Raw genomic sequence first — 15,558 nt, forward strand, 5'->3', positions numbered from 1 at the left:
AATATTACAGAAAAGTCACCTCATCTCAAAATTCAAAGCAGTCTCAAAAAAATAAAGGTAAGCTACACAGAACCATTTACAAGAAAATTAAGTATTTGCTCTAATTGCAAGAAATTCTTGAAGAAATGCAGGAACAATGCTGTAACTAGTATTCACTTCTGACCACAGATATTGCAAGATATGTCTTTACTCTTCCTTTGAGTCACCTTTAAGGCCTTACAGACTCAATACCGTGTGGGTGCCCAGTAAAATTTCTTCCCTTGGCCTTCCTTGATTTTATTTTCTACCCCAGCTCCCCTGTCCTCCCACAGCCGGGCTCTGTTCTGTGGACACCCCCTTGATTCCAGGGACCCCTGTCCCTGATTGGACAGGAAAAGGTAGTTTCCATAGTCTTCCTAAGGGTGTAAGTTTAGGTTTTTTAAATTCTTCAAAGCGGGGCATTTGCAATACAACAAACCCCTTTTCTTGCCTGATTTAATGGCCTTGTAGAGCAGAACACCCAGAGCAGGGGTCCTGAGGCAGGATGAGGCCCCAGATGTTTGAGGCACAGTGAGGAGGTCAGGGCAGCTGGAACACAGGGAGAAAGTAGGAAGAGAAGGTGGGAGAAGCGCTAGGGGACCCGCTGTGTAGGCCCCTCAGAAGGCTTGTTGTATGGGCTTTGCCTTCTACTCGGAGTGAAATGAGGAGCCAGTGCAAGGCTGTGACAGAGAAGCAAAGTGCTCTGACAGTGTTTTAATGGGTCCTTTTGGCTGCTGTGTCGAGAAGGGACTGTTGGGAGTTAAGGAGGCGGGTAGGGAGACTAGTTGCAGCTACTGCAATAGCCTAGGTGAGTGATGTTGGTAGACTGGACTAAGGCGGAGAGCAGGGGCGGGCGTGAGACAGTAGGCAGATTCCGGATGTTTGCAAGGTTGAACTAACAGGGTCTCTTGATGAACTGGATAGGGAGTATGAAAGGAATAGAAAGGGGAAAGATGATACTGCCTCCCATTTGGATCTTTGCATAGAAAGAAGTTTTTCTTGATATTTTTCAGAATGGTATTGTGAGCAGAAGGAGTCCTGGATTGAGCCGAATTCTGAATCCCAGTCCCTGGTTCAAGAGCAAGTTTCATTTGCAGTTAATATTGTGCTTTCCTCGCTTCCAAAATGTGTGGATTCCATTTGTAAATACATTTTTTTATAGATCCGATTTCCTGACCCAGTCACTACTTTGTGAAAACTTTGGAGCATCCTAAAAACATAATGAGTAGGCATTTCCAACTTTTCTTCCTTAATTTGTAAATAAATCCCTTTGTTTTTAAGGCTGAAACCAACACTTTTAAGTCTTTCTTTTGAGACTATTTCTAATCCACTACACTTAAATTATTCATTTTTATTTTTTAAATTAATTTATTTATTTTTATTGTATTATTTTCCATTACCATTTAGTTCCCCTATGCCCCTCGCCTCCGCTGCAGTCGCCACATTGTTGACCATGTCCATGAACTCTTTTTCCTTTTTGCTCAATCCCTTTTATAGAGCATTTCTAAGCCCAGTTAATCCAAGAGTTCAGGACACTGCATGCTTCGTCTGAAGAATTCTCAGCAATGTCATTTCAAGATCACACTTCACCAAAATCTTAAAATAATGACTCATGGTTTTTTTGTTTTTCTTTTTGATCATTAACATTTACTACTATTTGAACTGCCTTATCACTGGCATCACAAGTTAGATGTTAATATTTTATTTCATATGTTAACTGCCTGAAATTCCATGGTTTTATGTAATAAAAAATTTTTCCATAGTTAAAACTCAAAGTCATGTATTAAAATGTAAAAATAAAATTATACTTTGAATAAGCTGGTAGTTTTGTACCTTCATAGAAAACAAAATAGAAAAACATCCCAAAAGCTGCTCCTCTCTTCCATTTTCTTATATCTCATTTGCTGCTTGACCCAGAGCCATCTGGGGTCCCCCTTCCCCGTTCTACTTGCACAGCAGTCCCCAGGCACAGATTCCCTTCTACCCACCAGATTCCTCTTTGACCCTGATTTTCCTTGGTCTTTCTATATTCACTGGGAAGTGCCTGTTCAGTAAATGAATAATCTGGTTTGGCTTTATGATCTAAACCAGCGATTTTCAACCCCTTGCATCTCCTGGCGCACATGAACTAATCACTAAAATTCCACAGCATACCAAAAAATATATTCTTTGCTGATATGGCCAAAAATAGGTATTATTTTGATTCATTCACACTGGGTGGCTATTGTTGTGTTGGCTGTTGTCATTTTTTTAATTTGACAGTCTCAGGGAAAAGAGGCCAGTGCCCCTGACTAAATAGCCAGGTATTGCATGCTATAAAAATTCTTGCAACACACCAGTTGAAAACTGCTAGTCTAGATAATATGATTTTTACACTTCCTGAAAAACAGGCATTGTATAAATAAATAACATATGGTGCTAAAATATTGTAAACTGATTCCTTCCTGCTAACAAAAAGACAGTAATGGAATACCATATTAATAAAGTAATTTCAGTCCTGAAGAAGACCAAGGGGCATGTTTAAAGCGTTTCCTTCAAGTATGACAGTACATTTAGGACTGTATGACTTGTGAGAGGTGGAAGGGATGGAGGGATAAGGGACATTCCTACACAACTGATTTCATATAATATAAAGTCTTCTCAGAGGTACCAAATAATGCAAGTGTTCTAGCCTAAGCAGGCAGCTTTGGAGGAACTTACTTGGGACCAGCATATATTGGAAGAAGATGTTATGTGCATATAAGAATTAGTTTTTAATAAAATCTATACAAAACACTTTTGATTTATTTTTAGTTTAAAGTTACTGTACTGTGTAAGTTTAAAGTGTATGGTATAATGACTTATATTGTGAAGTGAGGTACAAAATGATTTGTTGATTTCTTTTTATTCCCTATGCTAGGTGTCTTTTGTTTCCCACTGTAATAACTCTTAGAAAGTTCTCAGACCTGCAGATATAGCACTGTTCTTCCTGTCACTATGCTCAAAACCTCAGGCTGATCTTTTCATCTTGTTCTATTTGTCACTCACAAACTCCTGTGAAGTCTGTGCCCTATATCTCTGTGACCCACCACACCTCTCTGTTCTAACTGCCACGACTCCCAACTCAGAGACATAGAAGAGCATCCTTTGATCATCAGTTCATTCACCCAGTATTTACTGAGTTTCTCCAGATACTGGGGACACAAAGATGAATGGCTTCCTTGCCTTCAAGGAGTCAGTCTAGTGGGGACATAGACCATGAACAGGTAGATCTCTGAAACTGTTCTGAAAAAAATCACTATGTTGTCTTAAATTATGTGCCTTTCTTATTCTCAGATATAAGTATTAGAAAAGTAAGTTAAATACTAGTTATAGTTTCCCTTTTTATGGTTAATTTCACTCACAGAAACAGTAAAAGCTTAAATTTTCTTTTGAAATATACATTTAAGAAATTTCTGTGTTACCTTTGATGGCTAGAGAGCTTTCATTGACAAGTGTCTCTTCATAGAGTTAATACATTTTTTTAAGAATGACTGTCTACTCTCAGAATAGTTCCACTGTGTGATTAAAGACCTGTACATTCAGGTCTATACGTGTGTGTGTGTGTGTGTGTGTGTGTGTTTCCTGAATTCAGATTTAACAGTGTGACTTTCCCTCTGATGAGTGGTAGCCAACCCATCATTCCCAAACAATGACTAGAAACAATCACTTCTGTAGATTATCTTCTTGCTAAATCTGTTAGGAAAGTAAGGAGAGAAGGACGATGACTGTTTATGGGAGATCATGATATATAAACTTTTGTTCTGTTCTACTTCTAGCTACAAGAAGACACATGAAACCCTGAGTCATGCAGGGCAGAAGGCAACTGCTGCGTTCAGCAATGTTGGGACGGCCATCAGCAAGAAGTTTGGAGACATGAGGTATTGTGGGAGAGAACCGTGGCTTTCCCAGAGAGGGGGAGCGTTCTTTATTGGCTGGTCTTCCTAACATATTCTTTGTTTATTGGATTAAAATATTATGTGGTGGTAATGATTGGTGACTGAGATAAATTTTTATATTGGGACATTTTCTGACTGAAGGTCAGCTTAATGGCAGGACTGGGTCCCAAAGATGCCTTTTCCCCTAGGACCCAACCTAGTAAAACTAGAAGTTGAGAGGATGCCTTTAATCACGGGTAATGAGGGGGAATTTCAAAAGAATGCAGCAACACTGAATTTTAATTATTGTAATTTAAACAATGAGTTAAAATATGCATTCAGTAGAATATGCTCTGATAAACTACTCTAGTTACAGTTTTATATAACATAAGTATTATTTTATTCCAAAAAATTGCCTTTTGGTATATATATTTCTGGTAGTTTTCTTTCTTCACTTTGGCAATATTATGAATATGTCAATAAGTGTCTATTACAACTTCCTTTTTAATGACTGTATTAGCTTCCATGGCTACAGCAAAACTTCTGAACCAGTCCCCTTGCATATTTTAGTTATTTCCATATTTCACTACCATATAAAGTTAGGGTGAACATCAAGATTTTGAACTGACAACCAAATGTCCTCACTATAGTCACCAGAAAAACATTCTAGTATTGACCATTATTTTTTATATGAAGTGCTAAGAAATTATATAGAATTGTTACTCCTTATATTTTTTGCTTGTTTAAATAACTATCATAGTTTATTTTGAATTTAGCTGTTACGCTTATAAGATCTGTCTTTATAATAAATCAGTTTCATGTGTCTCTAGAAATCAAATTTATTCTTTAAATACTTCCAAAGTACATTTTAAATTTCTTATTTTAAAAGGATCTGTGTGTATTATTTCCCTGGATTCTTAAACTATTACTTTTTTATTAACCTCTAGCTTTGATACCTAGAAGCAAGTATTTATATCTTTGTGTTTATTTTTGGCTTTAAATATTGCTAGATTGTGCCCAATATTAACATACCATCTTAACAACTTGACATTGGTGAGGCTAGAGTTAAGTAAGTACATGTACAATAATCTGAGTATTCTTACTAATGATGCAATAACGAAAGCCATTGACATTCTTCAGAAGCAGCAAGTGATTAAGAGGTAAACATTCTGATTATTAATTAATTTTATTACAAATAAAATTTTCAATCATTTCAATGGCATTAAAACATTTACCTAATCTAATTAAATAATTTCTTAAATAGGGAAGACCCTATTATGTGTTCTATCCAAGGAAATAGACTTATCAATGTTTATAAAATTCATTCTCCACAAACTTGAAAGCTTTCACTTAAACACTGGGACCTCAGTGTTTCTACATCCTTAGGGGACCTTATAAACCCCCCTGGATCTTGTTTAAAGTACATATTTCCAGACTGTACCTTTCTGAGATTATACCTCAGTAGGTCTTGAGTAGAGTCCAGGAATCTACATTAGTAACAGGCTCCCAGGTGATTCAACTTCAGGGGGTCAGGTTATGAGAAAGCCAGATGTAATTCAGCTCACATGTACCTGGGGGTTTTGTCAGTTATGAAACAGCGATAAGAGCACAAGGTCATCAAGTTATTTTAAAAGTAGCAGAAGAGAGCCTGCCGTGTATTCAGCACTCCATAAATGCTCATTATTATCTTTCCTAAGTGACCATCTCAGTTACACAGTGGCCCCATATGACAGAAATGAGAAAGAATCCATTAACAGGAGCACGCTACATTTCATAAAAGCTTTGCTCGTTGTATTTCTGAGTAGTAACTGTATTTGAAATACGCAATATGTTGACATATTCGTGTTCATACACTACTTTGGTACAATATCCAGGTTATGTGACTGCCTTTCCTCCTGTTTCTGTGTGGCTTTGTTTTAGTGTAGTGGATAACCTATTTCCAGGAGTTCTAAACTTTTTGTTAATTATCGCCCTATATAGAGGATACAACATTTTCATTATGAACCGTGGCTAAACATATTGGGAAATGTAACCGATGTTACTGGAAATGCAGATAATGATCCTATAATATTCTGTAGACCTATATTTTCAGACCTATAGTTTTCTCTAAGTATAATATATTACATTTTGCATAAATGAAGATAAGTCTTTGTGAAAGCAACAAGTTTTGCAAAGAGTTTTTAGTTTTAAATTATGCTAAAAGAAGTAATATAAGTAAAAGGCCTATTTGAAAATTACTTAAATTTACTCTAATAAATATTCTTAAATGAGAAAAAGTAACTTTTTGTTGTTCAAATTAATTTGCTAGTTTATAAAATGATAGTGAAGAAGTTTAAAAATTGTATCATAAACATTTTCCTTGGAATCCCTTTTTGGTTTAAAAGTATATTAATCTATAGTTACATGATGAAATTCATTTGTGCATCCTGATAACAAATTTCTGAACTTGTTTGAAAAGATTGCCACCAAAATTCAGATACCTGTGAAGAAAAACAGTACCTCTAGTTTTTCTTTAAAATAATTTCAAGCTAATATGTATAGATTTTGAAAACCTAGAATTTGGGGCCTTTTAATAACTGAATGAAAAACCCTATATTATAATTTAATTTGTTTTGTAAAAATAAGTAATATTTCCCAAGCTAAGATACTCATTCTAGCCTGATTGCCATTAAATGAAGTCCCCTTAGCTCAGTCATGGAATTGCTCAATCCTCCATCCATGTAATAACATTGTTAAAAGCTACCTAACTAAAATGTTTCCTGTGGAGTTAAAATGAGGTCACATTTGTGAAAGTTCTGGGAAGAAATGCAAGCTGTTGGAATAATTTTTATAATATTGGCATCTCCCTAGAACGTCTCAGTGAATTTGTTCAAATTGCACCTAGAACAGATGAACTCTCTTGAGGAGGCACATAATTTTATTAGAGAGTTTCCCCATCATTACATATCCCTGAGAATAACAGAAGCACAACGTATGACAGGTTGGTAAAATAAGACACATTAAAAAGTTGGTAGACTCAAAAAGTGTAATGCTTCGGGATTCTGGCAAAAGGGGACAACAGCCAGTGCGGTTGTTCCTTTGCATCCCGATGTGCTAACTCTGCTCCTGCTCTTCTCTCCTGTGCTGCCCGGGCCGCAGGTCTCACTCCATCGGGTAAGCGCTGCTGCTGGGGCCCTGCCGGCCGGCCTCCCCGCTGTCCGGCCCTTCCTTCCCAGAGCTCGCTGTCTCTTTCACACTGTGGGTGGGCCTCAGCCAAAACCTCAGTCTCGTTTCCTGAATGTCCGTGACCAGGGAGTTAGAGTATAGGGCACCCAGTGCATTTGAATCTATGTCAGCACGTACTTATCTCATTTCTGAATCATCTACCCCAGGGTCGCTTGCTGAGCCATCTCTTACGAATCTTTTTCATATCATTCCTTCCTATACGGGCAGAGGTCGTTCAACTGCGAGAAGGAAAAAAGGAACGTGGATATGGAGAGCTGTGTATTTTTAGAAAATTTACAGAAAATAAGGTTAAGAAAAAGGAAATTATTTGTCTTGTTTTTCTGAACATCTTGTAACTTACTCATGGTCCTGGTTCATCTTCAACTTTCTGTACCTTCTTAAGTTGAAGAGAAAAAAAAATTCCCGGAGAAGCACATATGTTAGGAAGTGTGAAGATATCAGGCCAGGCCTCTGAATTAAACTTTTTATTTTTTTTAGCTGGAATCTCATTTTATACTTTTTTTAAAATTTGTTTTTTAAAGAGATTAATAGATTGATAATGCTGATGAATTTCTTTTAGTACTTTTTTTTTAATATAAGCTCTGAGGCAATATTTTGCCTATAGTTTCCAAATGGAGTGTTTAAGGTAGGACCCCAAGAATCCCCTGAATTTCTTTGTCCTTTGCTGTTTGAATGCTAGTAGAGTGCCGCCCATACTAATAACCTCAGTGGGTGCTGACGGGGAAGGGTGATGAGTTGGACGCCTTCCCAGTTAGCATCTGGGGAGGAGAGAAAGCAGGCATGGTGTTAGAATGTGTACCGGGATAGCACTAGCCCAGGAAAATGGACCTCATTTCGCTTCTTTCCTCCACCCAGCCTGATTTCTCAGTGGAACTCACACAGAAATAGCAGGCAATTAATTAGAGGGAAAATGAGTCAACTGCTGTCGGATTAATGGAGTGAGAAGGCTGAAAGTCTTTGAGTTCTCCCAAGTGTTGGTATTTGTACCGATGACATAGAATGGAATGGAGCAGGAGTCCCTTGTGTCTGACTGTGTGAATTGTTTTTGCCTGGTGTGTGTGCTTCCTTGATTATCTTGTGTTAGCTATGGGTATTCCTCTGGAGAATTTCTCTACAATGAACGATTAGCTTTTACCTGCACAGCTCTACTTCCTGCATGAGCCTTTCCTGTCTTCTGGAGCAGAAGGAAGTAGAGAAGGAGCTGGACCTTAAGAGGATGCCCAGGGGCTACTGGACTGATCTGGAGGAAACCAGACATTCTCCTCAGATTTCCTGGCCTACAGGGAACCAACAGGAAACACAATAATATGCAACTACAGACCACCTACTCTTCCTTTACACCCTTGGAACCAACAGTGGCCCATGCTACCCAATGAAAATAAATACCATCTTGGCGGGGTGGGCAGCAAATACTTCAGATAGTTGAGATTGCTGTTGTAGAACTGTGAATAGGGAGTTTCTCATGTACTTACATTGTGCTATCTTCTTTTTTCCTTTTTTCCCTCCCTTTAATCTGCTTTTGCCCCGAAGCTACTCCATTCGCCATTCCATAAGTATGCCTGCTATGAGGTAATGTGTGTAAATTATTTTAAATAATGTTATTGCAGAACATGTATGAAGTGTCAGTTTATTGATATTTACCTGGTAATTTTTTCCCCTCCTTTATATGAAAGGAAGTGTTGTGTGGTTTTTTCCTCCTTCTTTATATGAGAGGAAGTGCCATGACCTACTTTATTCTCTTTTCTTATTGTCCTCAGGAGAAAAAGCTGACAATTCTGTTGAAGTATTGAAGGGGCTTGGGCTTTTGACCAAACGCACTAGCTTAAATCCAGCCTCTCCTGATTTGTGAGGCCTGAGACAAGTTAATCAGCTTACCTCAATCATCAGTCTCTTATCTGTATACTGGGGGAAATAAGACCTACTTCATATAGTTGTTGCGAGATGTAAACCCAGTAACCTGTGTCGTAAAGCACTTAGTACAGGGCCTAGAACATTCTGAGCATACTTGCGAATGGTGGAAATATGTTTCTTATTTCCCCAGAATTAAATGCAATCCTGGAAGAAAGTTTAAATGAAAGGATAGGAGATTAAGAGCGCTACAGTTTTAGAAAGGGTATCATTAGGATTTTTTAAGGTGTATATTAAGGTGAGGCATCTCTTGAACAATACAGATGTCATTAAAATTACTGCTTGCTGAAAGCTGAGACGGGTGTTTTCTGCTTCCTGTTTGCTTGACTTTGTGATACAACAGATAAAATCAAACTAATAGTAATAAAGATAGAGGCATGAAAGTTAGATTGGGAATCAGAGGATACAAGTGGCAGGCCAGCTCTGCCAAGAGTGAACTTTGCAGACTTGGAAAACTTACCTCAGTCATATCAGTTTCATCATGTTTACAATAAGGGGCTAGAACCAGATTTACTGCTCTTCCATGGTGCTTGCCTTAAGTTACCATGGTGATGCTGTTGGGGGCAGGGTAGTAATCAAGCCCCTGGTACCCTCCCCTATTTCAGTTAAAACTGTGCTACTTCTTCCTGCTTTATATAATATATGGTGGTATGGATACATTATAGAAGAGCTTCAATTACTCTAAATAGTTTGCAAGTCTTGAAGTCAAGTTCTTTTGGGGGTCATTTGTAGTGCTAAAAGTTGGTAGTTGTATGTGATATGATGAAATCTGAATAAACATCTCTCCCTGTTCTCTAGCATGTATTCTACTGTAATTTATTTAGAAGAATGTTTTATTATGTCCAATGAAGTCTCTTCTACACTGGGGTTAACTGGTTACTTTGGGAATTTAATCACAGTATTAAATATCCCTAATATGGTGGTAGAGAGCATAGATTCAGGATTGCTTTGTCTATGTTTGAATGACTCCCTCTCACATAAGAACACCCAGACTGAGTAATGTAACCTGAGGCTCCGAGCTCTTGTCAAATTTTAAGTCAGGAGCTTGCAAAAAATTTAAATGATTTTGCTCTGTGAACCAGGAGTTCATCTAGAGGCTTATGAGTGAAATTTAGTCCTCATAAAGTTGCCTGAAATTAACTTCTAAAACAAATGATTTTATTCATCTAACATACACCCATAAAGCCTTAGGCAAACTGTCTGCAGGGTGTGAGCTAATGTAACTTGATGGATGACAGCAGTCACATGAGCAGGCTTGGCCAAATAGAACTTGCTGTGAAAGTCAGATGCCAATAAATATCTACTTTTGAGACATTCAAGTATAATTTCACTAATATTTCCTGATGAAAAAGAGGTATTACGGAGGATTACTCATGGGAATTTGACTCGTGTTTGAATCAATTACAAGATGTGTTGCCATGCTCTGGCCCTCTGATCTCATTGTTATGAATTCATGCAGCCAAAAGCAAATGCATTACTGATCATCTGGAGCATCAGGGTCTTGGGATAACAACCTAAAAAAGCCAGATTTGCTAAAAAATATAACCTCAACATTCTTTTCTCATTGATAGTATTAGAGCTGTGCTTCATCCTGCACTGTACAATGAAGCCTGTGTGTTATAGCCATTCTTCTTTCTGAAGTTTCTCCTCTTATTTATATATTTTTTTGCGCTCGAGACAATCTTAAGTGTCTTATCAACTGAATTATTTGATCTGAAAATGATGACAATCATTGTTGCTGAAAGCTGACATGGATACAAGATTTAAGACACATTTTTAGTTCAGTTCTTGTTTCTTTAATTGGACTTGGTGATGACAATTTTAACGGTAATGTTGTCATTAAATCATGTCATGTGGCCAAATCCAGTACAGGAAACCAAAAAGCACCAGATGAAGTATTTAATGCTTATAGTTACAAATGGTATAGAGATTGTTTAACACAATGATGAGTCACAAATAAAATGTAAATAGACTGTGAAGGTTCTCTTTGGTAAGAGAACAAATGGGTTTATCCTCTTAGGAAGGAAAACTGCCACACGCGAATAATACCATTTTGACAAGTAGTATTCAACTTACAATAATCAAAGCATTGACTTCCAGAAACACTACTTTATGGAAGCTGACCAAGTGATTACTTTTGAAGGTATTGAAAAGAAAAAAACTTATAAACATTTTATTCCTTGAGCTAGTTCTGTCTTGTCTCAAATTCACTGAAATAAGTTAACTTTAACATTCCAAGTGGGAAAACTCAAGCGTGACACTCTTTAGATAGACTTTGCATGCTAACAATAAAAAAAACAACAACATGGAATTATTAATTACATTTGTATCAGTGCCAAATACTATATTATTCTACAATTGAGTGACTACTTAGAAAAATTCCATGTCAACTCATGGTTTATGGATCTAACCTAGCAGAAGTGAAATATATGTTAAAAGATAATTGGTGTAGGTGGCAAACTGACAGCTAGCTCTGGTGCAGAAGTGATGTTTACAAGAGCAGAAATCAGACAGCAGAGTTACTAAGACAGGTAGGTCTTTGGAGCTGACCTCTCTTTTTTTGTTATTTTAGGAATTCTCCTACTTTCAAATCATTTGAGGAGAGGGTTGAGACAACTGTCACAAGTCTTAAGGTACAGATGAAGTGAATCTTGTGTCGTTGGGGCCACTGAATCAGGACAGCATAGTAGTTGCTGTGGTTCGTTCCAAAGATGAGACTACCAGCCTTTGGTGCTGTCAAGAAGGCAGCCTTGCACAGAGTCAGTCTTCACATTATGAATCTATAAATAAAACTAGGATTAAATAGTGTTTCTGTATCCCTACAAAGTTGTTCGTATAAACCACTAAGAATGAATTGTTCATTAAAGTGCCTTCATTGGTTTCATTTACCAGCAGTTGCTAGTTGTGCAGTTTCGTGCCTCTGCTTGTCAACATCATCATTTGAGTGACAAGCAGAAGCCATTAAATTGTCCCTACTTGTAGGGAAATTTTTGATAGGGAGGGATATACAATCTCTCAGACATTTCTCTTGCTAGAATATCTAGTTTCAAAACAAAAGGTTAAAAAAAATCTTAGCAGTCAATTTCTCAACATTTGATTCGCAACCTAAGACATTCCAAAGAGGATGGATTCTGTTGCTTTTTAGACAAGCTCTGACATAGGAGAAGTTGTGCTTTTTAGGTTTTCTTTAGAAGAAGGAGCTATGAAGAAGCAAAAGAAGAATAAAGAGCAACCTATTTTCATTTGCTTACCAGGAAACTCTGGTAAGCTCACCGCTCACATATGATTTTATGGTTTAAGTGTTTGACCTGCACTCTCAGCTTCTCACTTTCTTACCTCATTGGGATCTAAGGTGCAGAGCCTGTCTGCTCCTCCAAGCACGCACAGAACTAACACAGCCAACTGGGTACTAGCCTGTGTCAAGACCTTCTGAAAGTGGATGATTGTTCATGGGTTTAATAAGACTCACAGCCCACCTGCTTCCTAAGTCACCAACTATGCCTAGCTCCTCTTTTTCTTCCCACCCAGGCAGTAGAGAATAGCTAATAATCTTGCTTTGTGTAAAACCTCCCACTTCCTTGGTAATTACAAATTTCTCATTCCTTTTTTTCTTTAGAGGAAATAATGGATGTCTAACCCTTCTTTATATAGCTTATTTTCTGCATATACTTTTGTGTCCTAAATCTTTTACAACGTTTCCCTGATGTTCTTCAATTGTGGGCCCTGAGTCCGTTTGATGCTGAGGGAATGACTCAAGAATCAGTAAGGATGAGTGAAATTTCTTGCAGGTCTATATGCTGCATTTCCTTTCTCACATACTGCTCGATTCTTAAACAAAAGGCAAGATACTTATTGTTTCTTTGCATCTTTTCAACCAGCTATTTTATTATGAGAGATAAATCAATTTTTTTCCAAAGAACAATTATAATTTGCGGGACCAAGTGGCAAATTCTTGGATGAAAAACCATTATGAAGGGAAGGGTTCAGGAGGGGTTTACTATTCACATATTTACTTAAGTAGGTCCATACCTCAAGTATTGCAATGTACAGTCATTAACTGCCTCCCCCCACCCCCGCCATGCCTAGGAAACTCCTTTATTTCACTCCTCTTTGCCAAATTGCTTATTTCATGGTGGTTTCCCCCTTCTTTATTTTTTTTTATTTTTTTATTTTGATGAGAGAAAACCAAGAACTAACTATGAGAAAAGAATGAAACAAAACCCAGAACAGCATCAATTCGTATTGATCTGATTCAATACTGTGCATAATTTTTATGGCAAAAAAGAATGTGAATAAAATAGAGGAGAATGGGAACTATTAACAGAGTAAATTATATTGGATTAAGCTTGTTCGTCTCAGGAAAGAAATAGCATGGGGGAAAAAAATCACATAATTGAAAGCCACCTCCTTCGTCACAGTGCTAAAATAGCACCAATTAATGGAAAAATCAATGCTCTGTGCCAGAGGTATGTAAACTAAGGTGTGTGGGTCAAATCTAGCTGGTCACCTTCTTTTGAATGGCCTATAAGCTAAGAATGTTTTTTATACTCCTTTAATGGCTGAAAAAATAAAAGAAAAATAATATTTGTGATTTCTGAAAATTAAATTACAAGATATTCACCCTTCAGTGTTTATATAGTCCTTTTGAAAACACCCATGCTCATTCACTTTTCATTGTTTTTCGATGCTTTCTACGATGGCGAATTTGAGTATTTGTGATACCCATGCCTAAAATATTTATCTGTCACTTTCCAGAACAAATTTCTTGACCTCCAGTAAACAGAAAAATTCAACTTATTAATTGAATTTAAAGAGGTAGAAAGGGATTTTGTTGACAATTGAAAAAAGTGTATGTCTGTATTATAAGGACTGAACTATTTTTAAACCCTGGTTAAGATTTTAAAAGGGCTGGCCAAGCATAGGTGGATACATTTATTCCCCAGTGTGGTTTGTGTTCTTGGTGACAGTGAGGTGTAGACAGCAGTTTGAGAATAGCAATGTTATCTGTCCTATACCTTCCTTTTCCTCAATGTTTTTTTAATATTGTTAATGGTTAAAGAAAGACCAATGTGACTATTATTAAGAATTTCATTAAGCATTATGGATGACTAAATATTGTTTTGAAGAACTTTTTAATTAGGAATTTTTCAAAATATTTAATATTTAATATTTCACTTTAATAAAATGCTATATACCATATTTCTTAACTACAAATTGATTTCTTCCTGGATCTGTTTTAGCCAATAACAAGTACATAAAAAGAGGAGTCTCGTAAAGCATTATAACTTTGCACTTTAAGGTATATTCCTCCTATAAAGGCAATTGCCTAAAAAAGGTATGATGTGAGCAGTGCTTAAGACTGGATTCATCTTCAACTCTCAAAACAGAGGCCAGAAATCATGTTCACTTGAACCACTTAGCCTTTTCAAGAGACATTTGTCAGACATGCAGATTGCTTTGTTAAATCTCAAGTAGAGAACGTAAGTTGAAATCGCTTAAAAATGTCCATACATTTGTAAAATTGAAGGAATATATCTAAATCCATTTCTGTTTTTGCTACTTAAATCATTTCTCTGGCTGAGCGAGTGGATGGTGACAATCCACAGATCTGATTGTGCTCCTTAAGGGACTGAGGATCTTAAATGTAGAAGAGATAAAGAGAGCACTAATAAAACTGTAAAAAATGAAAATTTCTATTCCAATCCCAGAACCCAAGTATGAATGACATCCTAGCACTGTGCTATACGAAACTTCTTTACACCCTTTACAAACCCTCTCAAGAAAAATTTTAAAAAGGTATTGCTGACCTTGAAACTAATCAATGTTATAAAAACATTACAGAGAATAAACTGCATTTGTGCGTCTCTGCCCCTTTCAGACGAAAGTAGGCGGCGGGACGAACCACAGCGGAGGCAGCTTTGAAGAGGTACTCAGCTCCACGGCCCACGCCAGCGCGCAGAGCTCGGCGAGCGGCCCCCGGCGGGCGGACGAGGAACTGCAGGGCTAGGGCTGCCTGCCGGCCCGCGCCTGCAGAGGCCCATCACCCCGCGCACACCGGACATGAAGACCAAAATCCCACTGAGAAAACCCAGGCCTTGACCTTCAAATGGGCTCTCCACAAAGTTTAATGTAATGATTTCGTTTGTATCTGTGTTGATAATGGATCACTTGACCACACTCTTCAGTATTCACAGATCATCCATCATCTTTTAATATGTCCTGATTTGAGCAGGTAGTCAATTGGTTATGACCCTTCTCTGTGTACTTCAAACATATTTTCCAGACATGAGCTATTAGGTATTTGCTTTGATTTTTGCTTGGATGCCGTTACCATGTGCATGGCTTTGAAGGCTGAGTGAGCACCCCCTTTCAGTTCAGTCAGTCCACTGGAATCAGTCTTTATCCAGCAATGGGATGACACTAGGAAATTTCATCAAGCTGCTTGTGGTCCCCTTCGCCTACATCAACTACATGTTATTTAAGCAATTAAAATAATTGATTTTAACGATGA

At 37.5% G+C, this 15,558-nt stretch overlaps 1 protein-coding gene across 3 annotated transcripts in view; it reads left to right on the forward strand.

The window, feature by feature from the left end:
- The window catches only part of TPD52L1 (TPD52 like 1), a 75,029-nt gene extending 59,471 nt beyond the window's left edge, over positions 1-15,558 (forward strand). The window contains exons 4-8 of one of the 3 annotated variants that reach the window (XM_090279813.1): positions 3,816-3,917; positions 7,053-7,067; positions 8,670-8,708; positions 11,620-11,680; positions 14,926-15,558. In XM_090279813.1, coding sequence (XP_090135939.1) covers positions 3,816-3,917; positions 7,053-7,067; positions 8,670-8,708; positions 11,620-11,680; positions 14,926-15,054 — 346 coding nt within the window. In that variant the 3' untranslated portion in view covers positions 15,055-15,558. The remainder of the gene's footprint in view (positions 1-3,815; positions 3,918-7,052; positions 7,068-8,669; positions 8,709-11,619; positions 11,681-14,925) is intronic. The other 2 variants (XM_090279810.1, XM_090279812.1) reach the window with 2 other exon arrangements.

Source organism: Furipterus horrens, unplaced genomic scaffold (assembly GCF_987537825.1).
Source record: "Furipterus horrens unplaced genomic scaffold, mFurHor1.1.pri manual_scaffold_6, whole genome shotgun sequence".
NCBI lineage: Eukaryota > Metazoa > Chordata > Mammalia > Chiroptera > Furipteridae > Furipterus > Furipterus horrens.